The following is a 21,571-nucleotide window of genomic DNA, read 5'->3' as shown; positions in this document are numbered from 1 at the left end:
AGTTGAAATTCTCGAATAGGCTTTCAGAAAGCATAGTGGAGCTGTAAAACCCTGTAACAACTAGCATACCTTTGCACTATCTTTTATCCCATAGAACTAAGATGATTCCCTTGCTTCCTTTACCTCTAAGTGTGCATAACCATCCCATCTTACCATAGAAGTGGAGATTAATTCAGCTTCACGATTCCTCAAAATTTAACAACCTCCCTTAAATTTTTCACTAATTTCCCCATAATTGACATTGAACTCTTGGTCTTTGAGTTCATTTTTCACACCTTTTAGCTTACTCAATTAACCATGGTGCTTTTTGGAGACCTTTAAGTCTCTTGGTGTCAATTTTGGTGAATAACTGTATTGCCTCCCTTTCAAATCTTTCAAAATTCAACCCCATCTGCTTGCTCCCAAGTCCAATTCGTGATTTCTGCTCCACAGCTTGTTGGGTTGAAGGTTCGGCCGTTGCTGGTTCTGTTAATAGAGGCCCAAAAGGATTGAGCTTATTAATAATGGAAAGCTTTTCTTGTTGAGGGCCTCGGGCCCTTTTATTTCGGAATGGAGCACGTGTCTTGCATCTAGTATTGGGATTGAATTCAAAATTCGAATTCCACACTTGCCCATTCACATGATTTCTAGTACCCAATGGTATGTCTATTGAACTGTGGTGGTCTCGAAACAAGGTTCATCATCTTCATTATATCGGAGGACAACATTAGATTGATAAGCTCCCATTTTCCAACAAACTCTTATGGTGCTCTCTACCCAATGGTGATATAAACTCTAGTTCCCTCGAATCCACCATGACTGATCTCGTAATACGATCTGATAGTCCCCTAGCCCAGCAGAGGTGGTTTTCCTAGGTTTCTCCTCTGTTTCCTAGCACCCGCCACACTATTCCCTTACTTTGAAAACCCTATCAGATTGTAGATGTAGTGGCATGTCCAGTAACCTGACCCATATCCATTTTGGCTCAAAGTGCTCTGAGATGCAACCTACTTCTGGTGATCACGAATGTAAATTTAGACCCTTATATTTCCCACTCCAACTCCCATTAAAGATCCTTTTTGCCTCCTTTGATGGTAGTTCAAAAATAAACTTTACGCCATTCGTTTCAAAGACCCTGCAACTATTGTGAATCTGAGTTCATTGCATGTTGACATCTCCTGTGTTGCCCTTCAGATCTTCCATCACACAATTTTGTAGAGGCTCCATTGTCTGATTTATACAGCTTTAGTCTCCAATAGTCTTTTGGCTGTGGGTTTCAGTTTCACACTTATTTCTTCTTCGACCATCTTCTTGTTTTCATTGCTTCATCAAAGCTCCCTTGTTACTTCCCTTTGAGGAGTTGGGCCTTTCCTGTGAACCTTTAAATTTTGTGTGCAACATCCACCCGTCCTGTATTCTCCAGTCACCTTGCCTTGCACAGATATCCATAAACCTACCATGAATTTTGAAGTTTTGAACCACTGAGTCTTCATATAGTTGATCCATCTGAGTCCATCTTTTAACCTCATTGCCATGACAGTCCAACATGCAATCATCATACGACAGGTCCATAGTAGCATCTTTGTGTTGATTGTCAGTTTTCTGATGAAGTTCTTTCTCCTCTTCATCCATTCGTACTAGATGCCCTAGCTGATGCAATTTCAGTAATATCGAAAGATTTCGACTCCACGATGAAGAGTAACTTCCTTGACATATTGGACGGAATGAGTTTTAAGCCAATAATTCTAATCAATGATTGATAAAACACAAACCTGAAATCAAGGATTAACAGAACTTTCTGGAAAAAGTAACCTAACTCGAAATCTAGGAGAAAAGTTGGACTTTCTATCTCCAAGTCTGCCAACTTTACCCGGATATTTGTCTCTTTTCTTTGCCTCTCTAAAGTGAGATACCCTTGCTATGTAAAATTACTGTAGTGTAGTCAATATTCTTCTTTTATTTTTTTTGTTTGGGGGGGTGGGGGTTAAATTCACTTGTATTTGTGGTGAGGTTCGGCATAGACCTTTACCAGTATTTTAAAAGTGAATTGGGGGGGGGGGGGGTCTTAATTTAGCCATCCACAGAACCTTTGTCAAGAGCAGACATGCCCTCTGCTTTACATTTTCATTTTGTCTACAAAAGGTGATTCAGTGAGAAGCTTCTTTAATTTTTGGCATATCTTGGTATTTTAACAGATAATTTAGTTTTATTAATTGATTTATTTATTTTTAAACTCAGACTATCACACAGATTAGGTTTGCTCTGGAAGTTTGATATTTAGAAAGCTCAGCTCTATTTTTTTGTGTACTCCAGATATTTGCATAGATGGGAACTGGATGCTGCTTTGGATGTTCTCACTATGTGCAGCTGCCACTTGCTTGGAAATGATCCTATTAAAGATAATGTATGCCCGTACTGCGGTTGTGTAATCTTACACTTGTTGCTATTTCTAGGCATTATTTTTTGTATCTGATTTATCTATATGTACTTGGATTTGCCTTGGAATGCTAACTTTATATCTGTTTTCTTGATGCATTGATGGTACAACTAGGTTGTTCAGATGAGACAAGCTCTCCAGAGGTACAGCCATATATTAAGTGCAGATAACCGCTTCCACAGCTGGCTAGAGGTTATTATTAGCTCATTCCTTGCTTATTATTAGTTAGATTTTAGGAAACTGTAAGATTATAATCTTGTTCGTGTTTCTAGAGCTCTTCTTTTTCTCTCCCCGTGTTTGTTTTCACTTATGTTGCTCGGACTCTCCAAAACTGTTGCTGCACCTATGTCGGATCCTCCAAAAATGCACTAAATTTGGAGGATCCGACACGCACCCAACAACATTTTTGAAGAGTCCGAGTAACATAGGTTTTCACCTTTTCATCTCATGTGAAGCATTTCTTTTGAATTTTTAGGTGGAGTCCGAGTGTAAAGAAGATCCTGAGGGTCTTGCCCTTAGACTAGCTGAGAAGGGAGCTGTTTCTGCTGCTTTAGAAGTGGCTGAAAGTGAAGGGCTATCTATTGAACTGCGCAGAGAGCTGCAGGGGCGTCAACTTGTGAAGCTTCTAACAGCAGATCCTTTAAACGGTGGAGGCCCTGCAGAAGCTTCACGTTTTCTTTCTTCTTTACGTGACACTGCAGATGCTTTACCTGTTGCAATGAGTGCAATGCAGCTTTTGCCCAACCTACGATCAAAACAGCTTCTTGTAATGACGTTTCCTCCTATAACATTTCTTTATCAGAGTTGCTCTGAAATTGATTGCTATCAGCCTTTAAAAGTTCTCCTTGCAAATAATTCAGTTTTTTAGTTTATTTTATTTTTGTTTCTCTGAAGGTTCACTTTTTCCTGAAAAGAAGGGATAATAATTTATCAGAGTCGGAAGTTTCCAGGCTCAACTCCTGGGCTTTAGGGTTACGTGTTCTGGCTGCTTTGCCATTACCATTGCAGCAAAAATGCTCTCCCCTACACGAGCACCCTCATTTGATTCTAGAAGTTTTGCTGATGAGAAAACAACTTCAATCTGCATCTCTGGTAATAAGTTGCAAGTGTAGAGAAGGTTATTTTTTTCATTTTTGTCATTATCTTTGACGTGGTCTTGGTTTTTTTCTTGCAGATACTTAAGGAATTCCCTTCCTTGAGAGACAACAATATGATTCTTATATATGCTGCCAAAGCTATCGCTGTCAGCATTAGTTCTCCTTCCAGGGATCCGAGGATTTCAATTTTGACTCCAAGAGCAAGACAGAAGACAAAAATGGGAACACCTACAAGGTCATCATTCACTAGTAGCCTTAGTAATTTTCAAAAAGAGGCCCGCAGAGCATTTTCTTGGGTCCAAACTGGAGACAAAGGTGCATCAAAGGATACACATAGGAAGAGAAAGAGCTCTGGTGTAATGCAATCTGAGAGAGTGGCGTGGGAGCCAACTACTTCCATTCAGGAAGACCGTGTTACATTATTTTCTGCAGATGGGCAAGAACGGCTGCCTGCTGTTGCTATTGCTGAGATGTGGATGCTCACAGGTGACCCCAAGAAGGATGAAGCTGTCCGTTCATCGCATCGATATGAAAGTATCCCGGATATTACTCTTTTCAAGGTATGGTTATTTTCTCTAATCAGTATGTTTCTGCTGGACCGCACCTGGCACAAGTTTTGAGGTGGTTCTTTTGCCTCTATTAACTGAAAAGCTATTGATTCTGATTTTTCATAGGCGGAAAAGAATTGTTGCATTGCTAATTGTTTTTTGTCGCACCTAGAATTAAGTACTTCCTTTTAATTTCCGCAGTAGCAAATTTACTCTTCTCTGCATTAGAAAGTTTCTTTTTTGAGAATGGTGTTATTCAGGTAATCAATCCATATGCTAGTTAGGTAATTATATAATTAAATACATAATTTCCTAAGGTATCATATATAAACTATATGATTATTATATTATTTTCCTTATTCAAGTACAATGAGTATAGCAAACTCAAAGTGGGGGAAACCAACTTGGGTTTGCTTATTTTGAAAATATAAAAAGTTGATGCCTAAATCTCGCTGGAATAGTGCACAATTACGAAAAGAAAAACGGCGCTGGAATTCCTTCCTCCGGAAATCAGTTGGTAATGGTAGAGCGAAAGAAAGTGCTTTTTGCACTATTCACGAAAAGGAATCTATTCTCAATCACCAAAAAGAATATGGTCTTGCACATCTCAGAACATCATCTGTAACTTCAATTGGCAGAACAATAACAAGAAATTTAACGTTTAGAGGAGTGCGTTGGCCCCGTTAAAAGTAGCAGCGCCGATCACCAGAGAGATGATCGGTACTTGAACGATCCTAGAGAAAGGAGAGGTGCTTGAATGGTCATATAGAGATAAGGGCACCGGTTGCCGAAGACAGGAGCATCATCGGGCACTTAAAGGAAGAATAAAAGAAGAAAACATTGGCCAGACGGGCAGTACACATTGGCCGATACTGCCCGCCGGTAACGGAAGCTATTTGAGTCTCTACCAAGATTGTAGAGAAGTGTGTGATCATCTCATCTAATAGCTTAAGCTGTAAGAAAGAACACACTTCTATTCATTTAATTATTTCTTCAATAATGTGTAATACTGAGCATTTCTAATTTTATGTGTCTGGTAAACATGACTATTTGATCGGGTAATTTCTCATTGTCTAAGTATTGTTGTTATAAGTAGATAGTTGGAGAGAAAGAATGAGTGGTTGCATAATTCATGCTGATCTTAAATGGCTGATGTGAATTTTGGATTGGGATGGTTTGACGTGCAGGACGTTAATATTTTCATGACACTACCCCTCTTTATTGCAAAATGTGAGCCCTATGTCATGAAAGCAGAATTTACGCCTTGAATTGCACACGTTCTGTTTTTTCTCTTGTGGGTATTAAGCGATACCTTTCTGGCCTGGAGTTTGAGATTGTCCGAATAAGAGACTCAGTTTTTTCTGTATCTATGCTTTCAGGAATTGCTCTTATTCTAATTATGTTCTGCACTCTAAAACATGCTAATTTGACTGTTCCTTTTCTTTTCTTTCTGAAATTCTTAATATTTTTACTTTGGATTTAAGGCACTGCTTTCAATGTGTTCGGATGAGAGTGCATCTGCCAAAGGTGCTTTGGACTTGTGTGTTGGCCAGATGAAAAGTGTATTAAGCTCCCTACAGTTACCTGAGAATGCAACAATGGAAACTATTGGCCGAGCATATCATGCCACAGAAACTTTTGTTCAGGTATCTACTCTGCATTCAATGTAAGACTAAATGAAAATATTCATGAAATAGTGCAGTAATATGTTGAGTTTTGATCTTGTAGGGCCTGCTTTTCGCAAAATCCCTCCTTAGAAAGCTTTCTGGGGGCACTGACTTGTCAAGTAGTTCAGAAAGAAGTAAGGATGCTGATGATGCATCTTCTGATGCTGCAAGCTCTAGTGTGGGTAGTCAGTCGACTGATGAGCTGTCTGAAGTACTGGCACAAGCTGAGACGTGGCTAGGACGTGCTGAATTGCTGCAAAGTCTTTTGGGTTCCGGAATAGCTGCGTCACTGGATGATATTGCTGATAAAGAGTCATCTGAGCGACTTCGGAATAGATTAACTCTAGATGAAAGATACAGCATGGCTGTCTACACTTGCAAGAAGTGTAAGGTAGTATGGAAGATAAATTTTTTATGTGCATGATTGTCCTCTTTGCACCATAAAGTAAATTCTAATTGGCAACTTACTCTCAGATTGATGTTTTTCCTGTGTGGAATGCATGGGGTCATGCTCTGATTAGGATGGAGCGCTATGCACAAGCTCGTGTGAAATTTAAGTATGTAGGAATAATATTATTTCCTACTTTTTGTCAACCACCAACAAAACCCTTTTTTTGAATTCTCGTCTCTGTACTGTTCTTACCATTTGACAATTTCTAGGCAAGCACTTCAATTGTACAAGGGTGATGCTGCAACTGTTATAATGGAGATAATTGGCACCATTGAAGGAGGTCCACCGGTAGATGTTTCATCTGTTCGGTCCATGTAAGATAGTAAATATTTTTGTCTGTATATATTGGTGACTTAATATGAGGAAGACATGAGATATCTTATCTGCAAATGCTGGTCCTGTTCTTTCTTTTATGCATGCTGTTGAATCTCTTCTTCTTAGGTTATTTTAAAGTAGCAGCATTTAGGGGCTAGTGCTATATTTATAAGATGTCATTGTTAAAGAATGTCCTAGATTTATTGTGCAAGGGGTTCTAAGGGATTTATAATGCCCGAGCTACTCCACCCATTGCCTTAAAATATTGGGGTTGGATGCTGAGATTTTTCACATTGGTAGGCTGATTTCACATCTTTTCTCTATACCGACTCTTGTCTTTCTGGACTCCTCTCTCAACACAATCCATCGAGCTGCTTTGTGCCTCTCTCTGAGTTCAGCTCATCGAGCGATTAACTCTGTTCTAGAACCACTCCTTAGTTTGTCGAGTCTTTTCATTCTGGTCCAAGCTCACTCCTTAACCGTCAGCCCCTTGAGCCGCTGTAGTCTTCTCACAAAAAAAAAAGGTCTTCATTCCACGTGTAAACCATTGAATCAGGTTACACATGCATGAGGGTGTTAAAAACATGTCCTACATGGATTATGTATGGTTCTAAAGGGATTTATAACGTCCTGAGCTACTCTACCAATGGTCTTAAGGATTCTGGTTGGATGATCAGACTCTTTTAAAGCCACATCTTATGAGAGATAGTATTTAAATCCAACATCAAATTTGGTTTAAACGTAATTTTTTCTTCGATGATATTCTAGGTTTTTTAATAGTATGTCTTCTGTTATTTGGGCTGTGCATTTAGGAGAAAGATCATTTGCTGCCACCATGGAGCAACCAACAACAACAACATACCCAGTCTTATTCGTGGGGTCTGGGGAGGGTAGTGTGTACGCAGACCTTACCTCTACCTTGTGAGGATATAGAGGTTGTTTCCAATAGACCCTCGGCTCAGGAAAGTATGAGCACCACATTAATGAAAATATAGACAAGAAGGGACAGTACCAAAAAGCCATATAAAAGCAGAATAAAAACAACAAGGTAATAAGGTAATCCACAATGAAAGAAAACAATGGTTAGTCATAAAAACCTACTGCCCACATAAAGCGTGACTATGTGCCAATACTACTGTTACGAACACTCTAGATTACCTACTCTACTACCTTAATCCTCGACCTCCATACCTTCCTATCAAGGGTCATGTCCTCGGTCAGCTGAAGCCGCGCCATGTCTTGCCTAATCACATCTCCCCACCTTTTCTTTGGCCTACCTTTACCTCTCCGTAGGCCCTCCAATGTCAACCTCACACCTCCTCACGGGGCATTTATGCTCCTCCTCCTCACATGACCAAACCACCTAAGCCGCGCTTCCCGCATCTTGTCCTTAATAGGAGCCACACCCACCTTGTCGCGAATAACGTCATTTATGATCCTATCTAACTTGGTGTGCCCACACATCCATCTCCACATCCTCATCTTTGTTGCCTTCATCTTCTGGACATGAGCGATCTTGACTGGCCATCACTCAGCCCCATACAACGTTGGTCTGACCACCACTCTGTAGAACTTACCCTTAAGTTTCGGTGGCACCTTCTTGTCACATAAAACACCGGAAGCGAGTCTCCACTTCATCCATCCCGCTCCAATACGATGTGTGACATCTTCATCAATCTCCCAATCCCCCTGAATAATAGACCCAATGTACTTAAAACTCCCTCTCCTAGGGATGACCTGCGAGTCCAGCCTCACCTTCCCTTCCCCCCTTGAGTCTTGCCACTGAACTTACACTCAAGTATTCTCTCTTGGTCCTGCTCAACTTAAAACCTTTAGATTCCAGGGTCTGCCTCCATACCTCTAATTGCACGTTCACACAGTCTCGCGTCTCGTCAGTCAATACAATATCATCTGCAAAAATAGCATGCTCCCCGGCACCTCCCCTTGGATGTCCATCACTAGCGCAAACAAAAAAAGGGTGAGTACCGACCCCTGATGCAACCCCATCATAACTGGAAAATGATCCGAGTCCCCACCCACCATCCTCACTCAGGTCTTTACTCCATCATACATGTCCTTAATCAGCCTAACATAGGCAACAAGTACACCTCTAGCCTCCAAATATCTCCACAAAACCTCCCTCGGAACTTTATCGTACGCCTTTTCTAAGTCAATGAACACCATATGCAAGTCCTTTCTCTCCCTATACTGCTCCATCAATCTCCTAACAAGGTGGATGGCTTCTGTAGGCGAACGCCCCGGCATAAACCCAAACTGGTTCTCGGAAATACACCCTTTTCCTCACCCTTAGCTCTACCACTCTCTCCCAGACTTTCATAGTATGGCTAAGCAGCTTGATACCCCGATAGTTATTGCAATTTTGGATATCACTCTTGTTCTTGTATACAGGAACCATCGTGCTCCACCTCCACTCTTCGGGCATCTTCTTCGTTCTAAAAATGACATTAAATAACCTAGTGAGCCACTCCAAGCCTGCCTTGCCTGCATTCTTCCAAAACTCCACTGGGATTTCATCCGGCCCGGTCGCTTTGCCCCTACTCATCTTACGCATAGTCCCCTCAACTTCATCAACTCTAATCCGCCTACAATACCCAAAGTCACAACGACTCCCGGAGAGTTCCAAATCACCCCGAACAATGCTCCTGTGCCCCTCCTCGTTCAAGAGACTATGGAAGTAGGTCTGCCATCTCCGACGGATAAGCCCCTCATCTAACAAAACTCTACCTTCTTCGTCCTTGATGCACTTCACTTGGTCCAAGTCACGCGCCTTTCTTTCTCGCGCCTTGGCTAACCTGAACAATCTCTTATCCCCACCTCGGTCCTCGAGTTCCTCTTACTAATGACTAAAAGCTGCATTCTTGGCCGCTGGAACTGCTCGTTTTGCCTCTTTCTTAGCCAACTTATAATGCTCCCTATTCGCCCTCTTCTCCTTTTCGTCTACATTTTCCGCTAGCTTCAGATACGCTGCTTTCTTGGTTTCTACTTTTCCTTGCACCTCTCGATTCCACTTCCAGATTCCCTTGTGACCACCAGAGTAACCCTTTGAGACCCCTAATACCTCACCCGCGACTTCCCTAACGCACTGCGCAGGTATGGTCCACATAGCGCTTGCGTCCCCACTACTCCTCCAATCCCCCATAGTCACCAGCTTGACCCTCAGCTCCTGCGCTTTAGCTTCCGTCAAGGCTCCCCACTTGATCCTATGTTGGCTATACATCGCCCTCTTCCTCCTCTTCCTCATGATCTCAAGGTCCATGACTAGGAGCCTATGAAGGGTCGAGAGGTTCTCACTTTGGATGACCTTGCAATCCGTGCAAATACCTCTATCGGACTTCATGCAGAGTAAATAATCAATCTGAGTCTCGGCCACCGAACTCTGGAAGGTGACCAAGTGCTCCCTCTTCTTCGGGAAACTCGAGTTTGCTAAACCACCATGGAGCAACCTTTTACTTTTTTTATATTTATAAATCCTTTTCTTTTGTATTTTTCTTTTCTTTTTCTGCTGGGGAAGAGGTACGGTGGTAGTTCATGTTTCTATTTTACTTGGCGAACTTAGAATTCCACCTAGAATACCAAACTTCTGAATTGTTTGGCTGTTAAACTTTTGCAATTTTAGTGCACTTTCTTCTAGTCTGTTACATTATACCGAATTTTAATCTTCTGTTCTCCAGCGGCTGGTGCCGGATTGATGTTGATTGTTAGTCATTTTGTGTTTGAATAGTATCTGGTTTTCTTCCTGTTTTGACAGTCTACTAACTGGTTTCTGGCATAGGGTACAGTAGATTTTGTAGACCATGTGATTGGAAGAATGAATTTTAAGTGGTTTGGAGTTGCTTTTGGCCCTCTCGGCTGTTGTCATGTATTTTGTTTTCTCATTGCAACTTCCATCACCTCTCTTTTGAGCAACGCTATTCTTTCTAGCGTAACTTTGTCAATAATGTAAAGGTCTTCTCTTTGGTCACTCTTACTGAGATAAACAAAAAATGCTTCATCCGGCTCATTTCTCTATTGGGATGTTTAGCTTCTCAATTAAGGTTAAATTCTCATCTTGGTTTTTCTGACAACAATGCAAGGTATGAGCATTTGGCTCGAAGTGCACCAGCCATTTTAGATGATTCTCTCTCTGCTGATTCCTATCTCAATGTCTTATACATGCCATCCACTTTTCCTCGGTCAGAGAGATCCAGGAGATCTCAAGAAGCCTTGAATGACAGTTCTTCCAACAATACACACTTCGAAGATGGACCCAAGAGCAACTTGGACAGTGTTAGATATCTTGAATGCATCAATTATTTTCAAGAAGTAAGTCTCTTTTTACCTAGAACAGGTACACTTTGGGATTACTCTACTTTTTTTCCAAGATCCTCTACCCAATTGTTATCTCGATAAGCATGCTTGAAGCATCTGTATCAGTGTTATATCAGAGTATTAGTTGTAGCAAATTGATCTTTGGTTATTCCCATTGGAACAATTGATTGAGCTTTGCATCAGTCTGAACTATAGTTTTCCCTTCATTATCTTGCATGAATGTGCACTATATATAGTTAATTAGTCAAAGAATGCATTGCGTCTCTTCGTGTGTCAGGTATGAAGGCTGGGTTCTTTATCTTTTTTCTATATCTTAATTTTTTTCACACCAGGCTTCTTTATCTTTTAATTAAGAAGCTTGGAGTTTGTAAATTACAAATGACAAGTGAGTATAAGCTTTCAACTAGGATGCTTTAAATCTCTTGATACTGATTAATGTGATTGGAAAAAGAATTTTTAGAAAGAAATCATTTCCATAAAATAAATTCATGTCGACCTTATAAAAAAAAATTACATCTCTTTTTCTGTTTTCCCCTTTTGTTTTGTTTTCCAAGAAATAAAGAAGAATTATAATCCTTGTGCACATAAAACTTAAGATTGTAAAAGGCAATGAAGTTTTACACTTTTACCAATGTTTGATGCTTCCAGAAAATAACTTATATTCTATTTTTCGGACGTATGAATTATTGCCCCTTTTAATGATATTTAAGCTTCCATTTATGATTGTCTTTAGGAAACATGGGGCATAGTTTGTTGACTATTGAACTCCAACTTAGAGCTCCTTCCACTCTAAAATACTGAGTGCTTATTTGGAGACTTCCATTATCAAAGTCAAAACCCTTTTTTTTTATTGCTTTTGGTGCAATAGTCAAAACCCATTAAAGAAGCCAAAGACATAAGTTTTTTAAATATAATTTTTCACATTTTTGTGTTTCTTCCTGGCTTTTCTTAGTTGTCCTGGGTTGACTTTCGGGGAATTTGAGAGAGAATAGCGTCCAAAATATTATTATATTGAGTTTGGTAAAGGAGCTATTGAAATAATAGTTAGAAATGAAGGAAACTAAAGAAGTTTGTTTTGAAAAAAATTCACATTAATTCTGAAATGATATAAAGTTAAATATAGTTTATACTAACTTAAGTTATTGGAGGGTCAAAATTAGTTTTCAGGATCAGTGGAATACTCCCAATTTATGTGGGACCATTTGGATTTCGAAAGTCAAATGAATTTTTCTTTGACCACTATTTTTTCATATGCCTTTTAGATATTTGAATTGTTAATTATTGTGACTTAGAGTACTTTTTACGTAGTTTTGAAATATTTAAATTTTATTTCAAAAAATTAAGAGATTTTATGTCCGAATTCATGGTCAAAATTAAGAACTTTGACTCTCTGTCATCTGCAAATATGAGATGAATCAGATTCAACCCTTTACGCATAGGATGGAATCTAAAGTCAGGGAGTTGGCACTTCTTGCTCATAACTTAGGAGAAAATATTCCATGACACGGACAAATAAGAGGGGGGAAATTGGCCCCCTCCTCACTTCAAAGTAGCCATGTCCCTCTCCATTCACCTTCATTGAAAACTTTGTGGAGGTAATAAATATCATAACTAGCTAGATAAACGTTTAGGGAATCCAAAACCTGTCAGCATTTCTTCAATGATCTCCCACCTAACCATATCATAAGCCATCCTCAAAACAATGTTCATCATGCATCTAGGAGATGTTTTCCTATTGTAATACCTTAGTAGGTCATTGACAAATCAGATTATTGTGCACCAATGACCTTCCTTGAACAAATTCAGCTTGAGTATCAGCCACTAAGGAAGGAAGAACATCCTTCATTTGTTTTTTGTTTTGTTTTGAGAATGGTAACCTGCGTAAAGATTGTGCTGAAAGCCAAAATGAGAAGGTTACATCAGTTCACCAGAAAAGAATGAGGGTTAAAAACAAAAACCAAATGTCTTTGTTCTTCTTACAAGGAATCTAACCATCTAGAATTGCCTCCGAATCCTCTATGTATTCAGATTTACACCAAAAACTGAAAAGAAGTATACTATTCTTCTTGATTTTCTGTAAAGGGCTGCTTGTATCTTCAAAACATCTTGAATTTCTCTCCTTCCATATTGTTCACAAATGCTTGCTGGGACAATTTTCCATCTGTCTTTGTTCATGGTATAGGTTCTACCTTTGTTCCAGTATGTCAACACATTAAAAGTTCTTCCAGGCATTACTCATCTGATTCCTCTGAGACTAATGAATAAGTCCCATAGCTGGCTAGTAATTCTACAATGTAAAAACATATGGTTGATTATCTTTGCTTCCTGTCCACACAAGGAGCATTTTGAACAGAGTTGGAATCCCCTCCGTATGAGATTATCCTGAGTCAAAATAGCTTCTCTTGCTACTAAGCAAGTGAAACAGGCCACCTTGTATGGCACATTGACTTTCCGGATATGTTTCCAAGGCCAAAACGTGAGCTGAGATCTTACCTGGTTCAGATCTTTGTAAGCTGAGCTAATCGTATAGTTGCCACTACAATGGCTTTGCCATCTAAGTGTATCTTCTCCCTCATGCAGCCCATTGCTCTGTTCCAAAGTAGTAAAAAACTCGATTATCCTTGGTATTTCCCAATCTTGAAGTAATCTTCTGAAAGTTGGATTCCATTCATGTGTGGACCAAACCTCCCTTAGAGTGGCCTCCTGTTGTAGAGTCAAACCATATAGATCAGGGAACATCACCATTAGACTCATTTCCCAATCAATTATCCTTCCAGAACAAAATTTTACCATCTTTCATATTAAACTTCACTCTGCCTTTGAGATGTAGCCACAAATTCCTAATAGATTTCCACAGACTAATACCCTAAGGAGTTGTCACTTCGCTAGTCAGCAGAACCCTTCTTTGCCTTACTTTGTTTTTATCACAGTGCTCCATAAAGCATGTTCTTCTCTTGTGAATCTCCATGACCATTTCATTAACAGACATTTGTTTTGTTTTTCCAAGTTTCTGATTCCCAGCCCCCCTTCTCTTTTGCTGATGGTCAAGTTTTTCCATTTAACCAAATGAATGTCTCTATTCTCTTTATTTCCCTGCCATAGAAAATTCCTTCTCAATGCGTCTAACCTCTTTTCCACACTAACAGGTAGGGGAAAAAAGGACATCATATAGATAGGGAGTACATCCAAAAGAGTATTAAATCACCCTGCCTCCCAGAGAAAGATACTGAGATTTAAGATAGCATTTTTCTCCCTCTCTAGATTGCCATGAGTATTCAGGCTCCAGCCTCTCAATTTGCTTTTGAGCGCTTTCAGCTTTCTTGCTAAAATATAGTCTGGTCTTCCCGTAATATCAAAAGAGGTCCACCAAATCTTTACTCTATCACTGAAACCTTCAGTCTCCCGCCACCAATTTTCAAACTTGAAATAAGATTTGGTTGTCTCCCAGTTACCACAATTTAAAACTAGTGGAGAGGTCTGAAACAACTCTGGTAGGATTTCTATATTTCTGAACATATCATCCCAATCCTTTGTCACCAGGAACCTGTCAATCCTATATTCCCCCAAACCATGTGTAGTTGCCCCCTTCCCATTCCCATTGTGGTACGATCAACTCCATATCATCAATATACTCTGAGAATTCTGACATTGGTTTGGTGATTCATGTTAGATAGTTATGTAAATAACCCTAATTCCATATGGAATATAAGTAGAATATGTATTGTGTATAGTTATAAATAGGGCTATTGTAAAACACGTAATAGAAGATGAATAATATTTTTCTCGTGCTTTCTCACATGGTATCAGAACATACGTGAGAGATTCATCGATGTGCAAAAATACCAGCAACTCCAGGAAGAAAAAAACCCCGTCATCGTGCAAATTCGGTGGTTGTCCGACGTCAGTTCCTTTTCTGTTGGTATTGTTCGAAAACCAACACCATAACAAGGTTTGTTAGATAGTTATGTAAATAACCCTAATCCCATATGGAATAGGAGTAGAATATGTATAGTGTATAGTTATAAATAAGGCTATTGCAAAACACTTAATAGAAGATAAATAATATTTTTCTCGTGCTTTCTCACGTGGTATCAGAACGTACGTGAGAGATTTATCGATGTGCAAAAATACCAGCGACTCCAGGAAGAAAAAAACCTCGTCATTGTGCGAATTCCGGTGGCTGTCCGGCGTCAGTTCCTTTTCTGTTGGTATTGTGCGAAAACCAACACCACCACAAGGTTAAGACTCCTCTGGCTAGCAAAACCCTGCCAGAATCTCCGGCAACAGACGTCACACGCGCTGACACGCGCCGTCAAAAGCTACAGTTCTGCCGGCACGTGCAGGCCTTTCCAGCTATTTTCCCGCAAAACTTTGAGGACAGTTTGGTCGCAAGGTGTTTCCGAGCCTACCAATCCAGGTTACACCAAATTCTGACAACTTTTTTATTTTCCGGCAAGTAAACAGTGTTCCAGAGGAACAATGCTTTTTCTTGTGTGAATAGTGTTTTCCCAAAGAAAAAAAATCTCCAACTTAACTTGTTCTGATTTGGCATTCCAAGGTTAACCATACAACCTTTAGTCAAGAATTTGAGAGATTGGTTGTAGCAAAATGAGATCCAATACTATGAATAGTTGGATGGTTTCTCTACCGGATTATATTGAGTTCTTTCAGTATAAAGCATGTAAACAGACATCTTTAGAGATAGCTTCCGCTGTTCAAACAGGTAATAGCGTGACTTGTGTCTCCCAATCTCTTCCAACAGTAACAATGGCCAACGGGTCTCAAACCATGGCAACTGAAATAGGTCAAGCAAGTCCACTTCCTTCCTTACTTTCAGATTCAGTTCTTTATGTTCCGGTAGTCCTTTTAATCTCATAGCCGTTAATCGCATAGCCAAATTACTTAAATGCTCTTTTTTATTTCTTGATGACTTTTCTTTAATATAGGAACGGGTGTGAATCAAATGAACTTTATACCTTATCCTTGCTAAATCACATGGACTCACATCTTGTCTTCTTTCAATAACTTATTCTGTTACCGATTCACCAGATTTATCACATAAATGGTTGGGACATCTCACTTTGTAAAAACTTCAAAATATGGTACCTGGTTTATCCACTTGTTCACTCTAGAGTGTGATTCATGTCAACTCAGTAAGCATACTCGTTCCCATTTCCCTCGGTGTCCTAATAATCGAGCAGAGTCACCTTTCACTTTAGTCCATTCAGATGTTTGAGGTCCTAGTCGGGTCAGTTCTACCTTGGGATTCCGCTACTTTGTCAGTTTTATTGATGATTATTCAAGGTGCACTTGGATATTTTTGATAAAAATCGATTTGAGTTGTTTTCAATTTTCCAGACTTTCTACACTGATAATCAAAATCAATTTGGGGTTTCTATCCACACATTTCGTACTGATAATGCCCTAGTGTATTTGTCTTACCCATTTCAGCAGTTTATGAACTCTCGTGGGATTATTCATCAAACATCTTGTCCGTACACATTTCAACAAAATGGGGTAGCTGAAAGAAAGAATAAACATCTCATTGAAATTGCTCGTACCCTACTCATACAATCTCATGTTCCGTTGCATTTTTTGGGGATGCAGTTCTTACATCTTGTTATCTTATTAATCGTATGCCATCCTCAGCTATCCAAAATCAAGTTCCATTCGCTGTCTTGTTTCCCCCCTCACCTTTGTTCTCTTTTCCACCCCATGTCTTTGGGAGCACTTGTTTTGTTCATAACCTTACTCCAGGAAAAGATAAGTTAGCTCCTCGTGCTCTTAAATGCGTATTTCTGGGTACTCGAGAACGCAAAAGGGATATCGATACTATTCACCTGATCTCCAGCAGTACCTTATGTCTGCTGATGTTACCTTCTTTGAAACCCAATCATACTTTACGGGTCCAAGTGATCACTTAGATATTTCTGAGGTTCTACTAGTTCCATCTTTTGGAGATTCAGTCACTATCTCCCATTATGTATTTGTATCATCTTTGTCCTCTGTTTTTATCCCTAAGTCTATAGGTGAAGCATTGTCTCATTCAGGATGGCGACATGTTATGATTGACGAGATGTCTGCTTTACATATGAGTGGTACTTGGGAGATTGTTCCTCTTCCTTCGGGTAAATCTACTGTTGGTTGTCGTTGGGTTTATGCAGTCAATGTTGATCCGGATGGCCAGGTTGATCGACTTAAGATTCGTCTTGTTGCCAAAGGGTAGACTCAGATATTTGGGCTCGATTGTTGTGATAGTGGCTAAAATAGCATCAGTCCGCCTTTTTCTATCCATGGTTGTTGTTCACCATTGGTCTCTCTATCAGTTGGACATTAAGAATGCTTTTCTTCACGGTGACCTTGCGGATGAGGTTTATACGGAGCTACCATCTCGTTTTGTTGCTCAGGGGGAGTCTAGTGGCCTTGTATGTCGGTTGCGTCAGTCCCTCTATGGTCTAAAGCAATCTCATCGAGCATGGTTTGGTAAGTTCAGTTCAATTATTCAGGAGTTTGTCATGACTCGTAGTGAAACTGATCATTCTGTGTTTTATCGACATTCTATTTCAAATCTATGTATGTATCTGGTGGTTTTTGTTGATGGTATTGTTATTTCCAGCAATGACCAGATGGTATTACTAAGTTCAGCACTTTCAGACTAAGGATCTGCGCAGATTAAAGTATTTTCTGGGTATTGAGGTCGCTCAGTCTAGCTCAGGTATTGTGATCTCACAACGGAAGTATGCCTTAGACATTTGTCACGACCCAAACCGATGGGCCGGGACGGGTACCCGGTACCTTACTCAACTGAGTACCAACGTAACGTATCTTTCTTAATACATCATCATATACACATGCATACGGGCCTAATAGGCCAACATGATCCTTTATAAACTCAAAACATAGGCCGACAAGGCCGTACAATCTTTTATGTACACGACATATGTCTACAAGCCTCTAAGAATACATAAATGTCATAAGGGTCGGGACAGAGTCCCGCCATACCAAACAATACACGTCTAAATCATACTAACCAAGCGAGCAACTCCGAAGCAAATGGAGCGCACTAACATCTTTCGCTGAGCTGATAGCCTACTTGGAGGGCTCTCGACCTGTCTATCGGGACCTGCGGGCATGAAACGCAGCATCCCCAGGCAAAAGGGACGTCAGTGCGAATAACGTACTGAGTATGTAAGGCACATAAATAAATACATGAGAGATATGGAAGACATATAGAGTACATGACTCAACCTGTAAGTCTGAATAACTTTGTAAATCATAAAGTACTTTTAACGTCATGCATATGCGTATGAATGTCATGTCCTGCATAGGTACATATTTCATAATATCATCAGCCTCAGAGGGCATCCCATCATATCATATCGGTCACTGTGGGCAAAATCATCATCGTATACCAGCTGATCAGGTGGTGGTGCGTATATAACGCCATAACCTTTCCCATATCCCATATACATATATACATACATATATACGCGTATATAACGCCGTTTGAATCATACTTACATATATATGCGTATATAACGCCGTTTGAATCATATTTCGGCCACTGTGGGCAACATCATCATCATATACCAGCTGATCAGGTGGTGGTGCATATATAACGCCGTAACCTTTTCCCATCCCATATACATATATTTACGTATATACGCGTATATAATGCCATCTGGTCATGGGTCAATGCACATGAATGCAATGCATGAAAAGTACGTCAATAAAGTCATTCGGAAGGTCATAAGACCACTTTGCCTCTTGAGCAATATCATAAAGTAACATCTTTTCAGCTTTCGTATTTTTCTGAAACCCATGAACAGATGATAAAATATTATGACACATGAGAATTAAAGAACATAGGTATTTCTATTACTTCTATGAGTAGGGTCACTTATGGAATTTGTGCATTTGCACGTTTCGTTCATATCGTGTGGATCATGCCAAAAGAAAGAAGGGATAGCCTTTACATACCTAGAGTAGGGAAAATTTCTGTAATATTCTTGTCTCAATTCGGTGGCTGTTCGGGAAAAAAAATTGGAGGCCATCCTAGCGGCATTGCTATTACTTCTGTTGCTCGTTCTGATGCAATCGCCCATGATGTTGATCATTCCAATGAAATCGTCACCTCCAAGAGCAATTCGACCATTTTTTTAATGACTTCTCAAGCAAACCATTTTTCCAAAAGCTACTATTTAGATAAGAAAAGAAAGAGCTTGCTAGTTGTTTCTTCTTGTATGTATACATGCATAAATACAGAAGATATGAACCTCTCACCACTTCAAGTTAGTGTACACCATTAATCAGCAATTCCCATTGTCAAAAACGTATTTCACAAAGTATGATACAAGACTAAAAACACTAACTCTTCAAAGGATAATTAACTTTTGCCACGTGGTATCCTACATAGCCACCTAAGAAAATAAGATCCTTAGTCATTTCTTGAATTGTGGCTTTTTGCCACGTGTAATTCCTATCCACTTATTGGTTAACTGGGTAATGTCTTGTTACCCGGTAATTAATCAATTACCCGCATAATTTAAAAATTACCACAAATTATTTAAAGTATTACTCACTTTCCACATACCTTATATACCTTACTAGCATGGCCATGTAGTATCTTGTATGACACTAGTCCATAAATACCGGGTATTTTAGTTCGGTCTGTATTTTACCCCAAAATGCCAAATTTCGACAAAATTTATGTTCTTCGATATTACTTACCCTCTTACCTTCACAACATTTATTTATTGCTTGCTATAAATAACGTAAGTACGTTAACGTCAAGATGATCTCATCCCCGAGTCTTACATCGGTTAACTGAAAACGAAATTTTAACGTACAATACTTCAAGGTGAAACATCGTCGTAACTTAATACTGTGAAACGCGACATCACCGTAATGTAATACTGCTGGACGTGACATCTCACTTCCGGGCTCTCATTAATTTATTTATGGCGTACTTTCATGTACGAAAATATGGGGTGTAACATCATTCGCCCCTTTGGAACATTCGTCCTCGAATGTTGACTGATGTGCTTATCGTTCTCATATCCCACAACTCTTGCGAATACTTTAGTAGTCCTCTTGACCGTTATGTGAATAAGTCCAAAGGCCAGGGTATTCCTCCCGTTTAGGTCTCTTTCTCACGCCATGACTTGCGATCAAATTCCTTCCAATCTCATAACTGTTTCTACCTCCCATCATGCAGTTTCTACGATACTGACCTTGTAAGTGTGCTTATGCGACTCTCCTCTCCTTTTTCCTCCAGTTTTTTTAGCCAATCCTGAAGTTCTTCGCTTTTTGTCAAACTTACGAATATTGTTATCTCTTATTTTATAGACGTGGTTATCCGTTCGTATGACTTTACAGCATCTACATAGGTCATACTATACCATAACTCTTACCTCGACTTCTCGTTACTGAGGTCTGCTACCAAATCCCAGGTTACTTTCATTACTTATCCTATACGTATAAATCTATGTCCTCTAATGCTTCCACATTACTGTTCATCTGAAGAATGACAACCTAATCTCTTCTCATACTTTATAACTTTTATCCATCCATTGTTGATTCACCTCAATTTTGATCCATAATCCACCCCTGATAACTTAACTTTTTATGTAATATTGCTGCTAGGATTCACGTTTTATCGGGGAACATCTGAAATGATTAGATTGATCTACCTAGGACGATACCCTGCTTTCATAACCGTATCTCATGCCATCCCAATGTGATTTACCTTGCGTGGGTATTTTAATCCTGTCCAATTCATGAGATCCTTTTCTGTTATTTGTTTGACCATTACTCAATCGAAGGCCCAAACGTCATTTTTCATTTTTTTTTCTATAATAATTACACCCTCATTCTATTAACAGGGCAACATTCCATCTCTTCTGAATGTTATTAGTCTTAGACTCCTTTGAGTTTATTCAGGCTATACTGAACTTTTTATAACTTAGAGAAACCATTAGCTTTCTTGTTTTCATGGGTTTTAATCACGAGGACTTATCCGTTCTCGTTACCCTTTTACTTGCCTTTCCTCATCCTTACTCATGTTTCGTTAAAACTTTGTCACTCTACCATACTTAAGCTTGCAACCTATAAATATCCATTTATAATACTCGCAACTTTCCTTCAACTTGCTTGCATTTCCTTGTGTTATTTCTCTTGTACATCTGATATTAAGAGTGGTTCTGTCATGTTCTCAAGCACAACTTCTATAATTTTTCTAGGTCCAATAATCAAACTCCTGATTTACTTAGGTAATGTAATTCTTTAGTTTCCTCATCCTTCTGATCAGCCTTTACATAGGCTTAAGCTATCTTCCGATCCGTGGATCATGGTATCAGTTATTACCTTAGCCTTTCATGGGCATTATGGAATATCCATGATAGAATCTTCTAACAATTCAATCATTTGTCTATGCCCTGGGCTCAATTCTTTCTTTTAACTTATACCGGAGTCTTGTATGGCTGTATGATTATCGACAAATATGTTGCCTGGATAATGTTCCAAAATCTTGAGTGTATCCATATCGTACTAACTCTGGGTCATTGATCAAATAATTCTTTCGTTCCGCCTTAGCTTTATTTCAACGTAAGCTATTAGTTTTCCTGGTCTTTCTGCCCCCTTGTTGTATCCATACTTAGCTTATCTTAGTGCCCATACTTGCCAGAATTTTCATACAACTCCTATGATCTCGAATATTACTTCGGATTTTACTCTCTGTTCATTAGCCA

At 39.5% G+C, this 21,571-nt stretch overlaps 1 protein-coding gene across 1 annotated transcript in view; it reads left to right on the top strand.

Annotated features, from left to right (window-relative positions):
* Positions 1–21,571, top strand: part of LOC107781681 (uncharacterized) — an 81,867-nt gene that overhangs the window by 43,782 nt on the left and 16,514 nt on the right. Inside the window, exons 17-26 of the mRNA XM_075251724.1 lie at positions 2,293–2,383; positions 2,531–2,608; positions 2,892–3,182; positions 3,311–3,508; positions 3,591–4,073; positions 5,546–5,707; positions 5,790–6,119; positions 6,203–6,285; positions 6,389–6,493; positions 10,589–10,817. Coding sequence (XP_075107825.1) covers positions 2,293–2,383; positions 2,531–2,608; positions 2,892–3,182; positions 3,311–3,508; positions 3,591–4,073; positions 5,546–5,707; positions 5,790–6,119; positions 6,203–6,285; positions 6,389–6,493; positions 10,589–10,817 — 2,050 coding nt within the window. The remainder of the gene's footprint in view (positions 1–2,292; positions 2,384–2,530; positions 2,609–2,891; positions 3,183–3,310; positions 3,509–3,590; positions 4,074–5,545; positions 5,708–5,789; positions 6,120–6,202; positions 6,286–6,388; positions 6,494–10,588; positions 10,818–21,571) is intronic.

The sequence above is a fragment of the Nicotiana tabacum genome, chromosome 1 (genome assembly GCF_000715075.1).
Source record: "Nicotiana tabacum cultivar K326 chromosome 1, ASM71507v2, whole genome shotgun sequence".
NCBI lineage: Eukaryota > Viridiplantae > Streptophyta > Magnoliopsida > Solanales > Solanaceae > Nicotiana > Nicotiana tabacum.
Note: the sequence above shows the minus strand (reverse complement) of the source record. Positions and strands in the feature narration are given on the sequence as shown.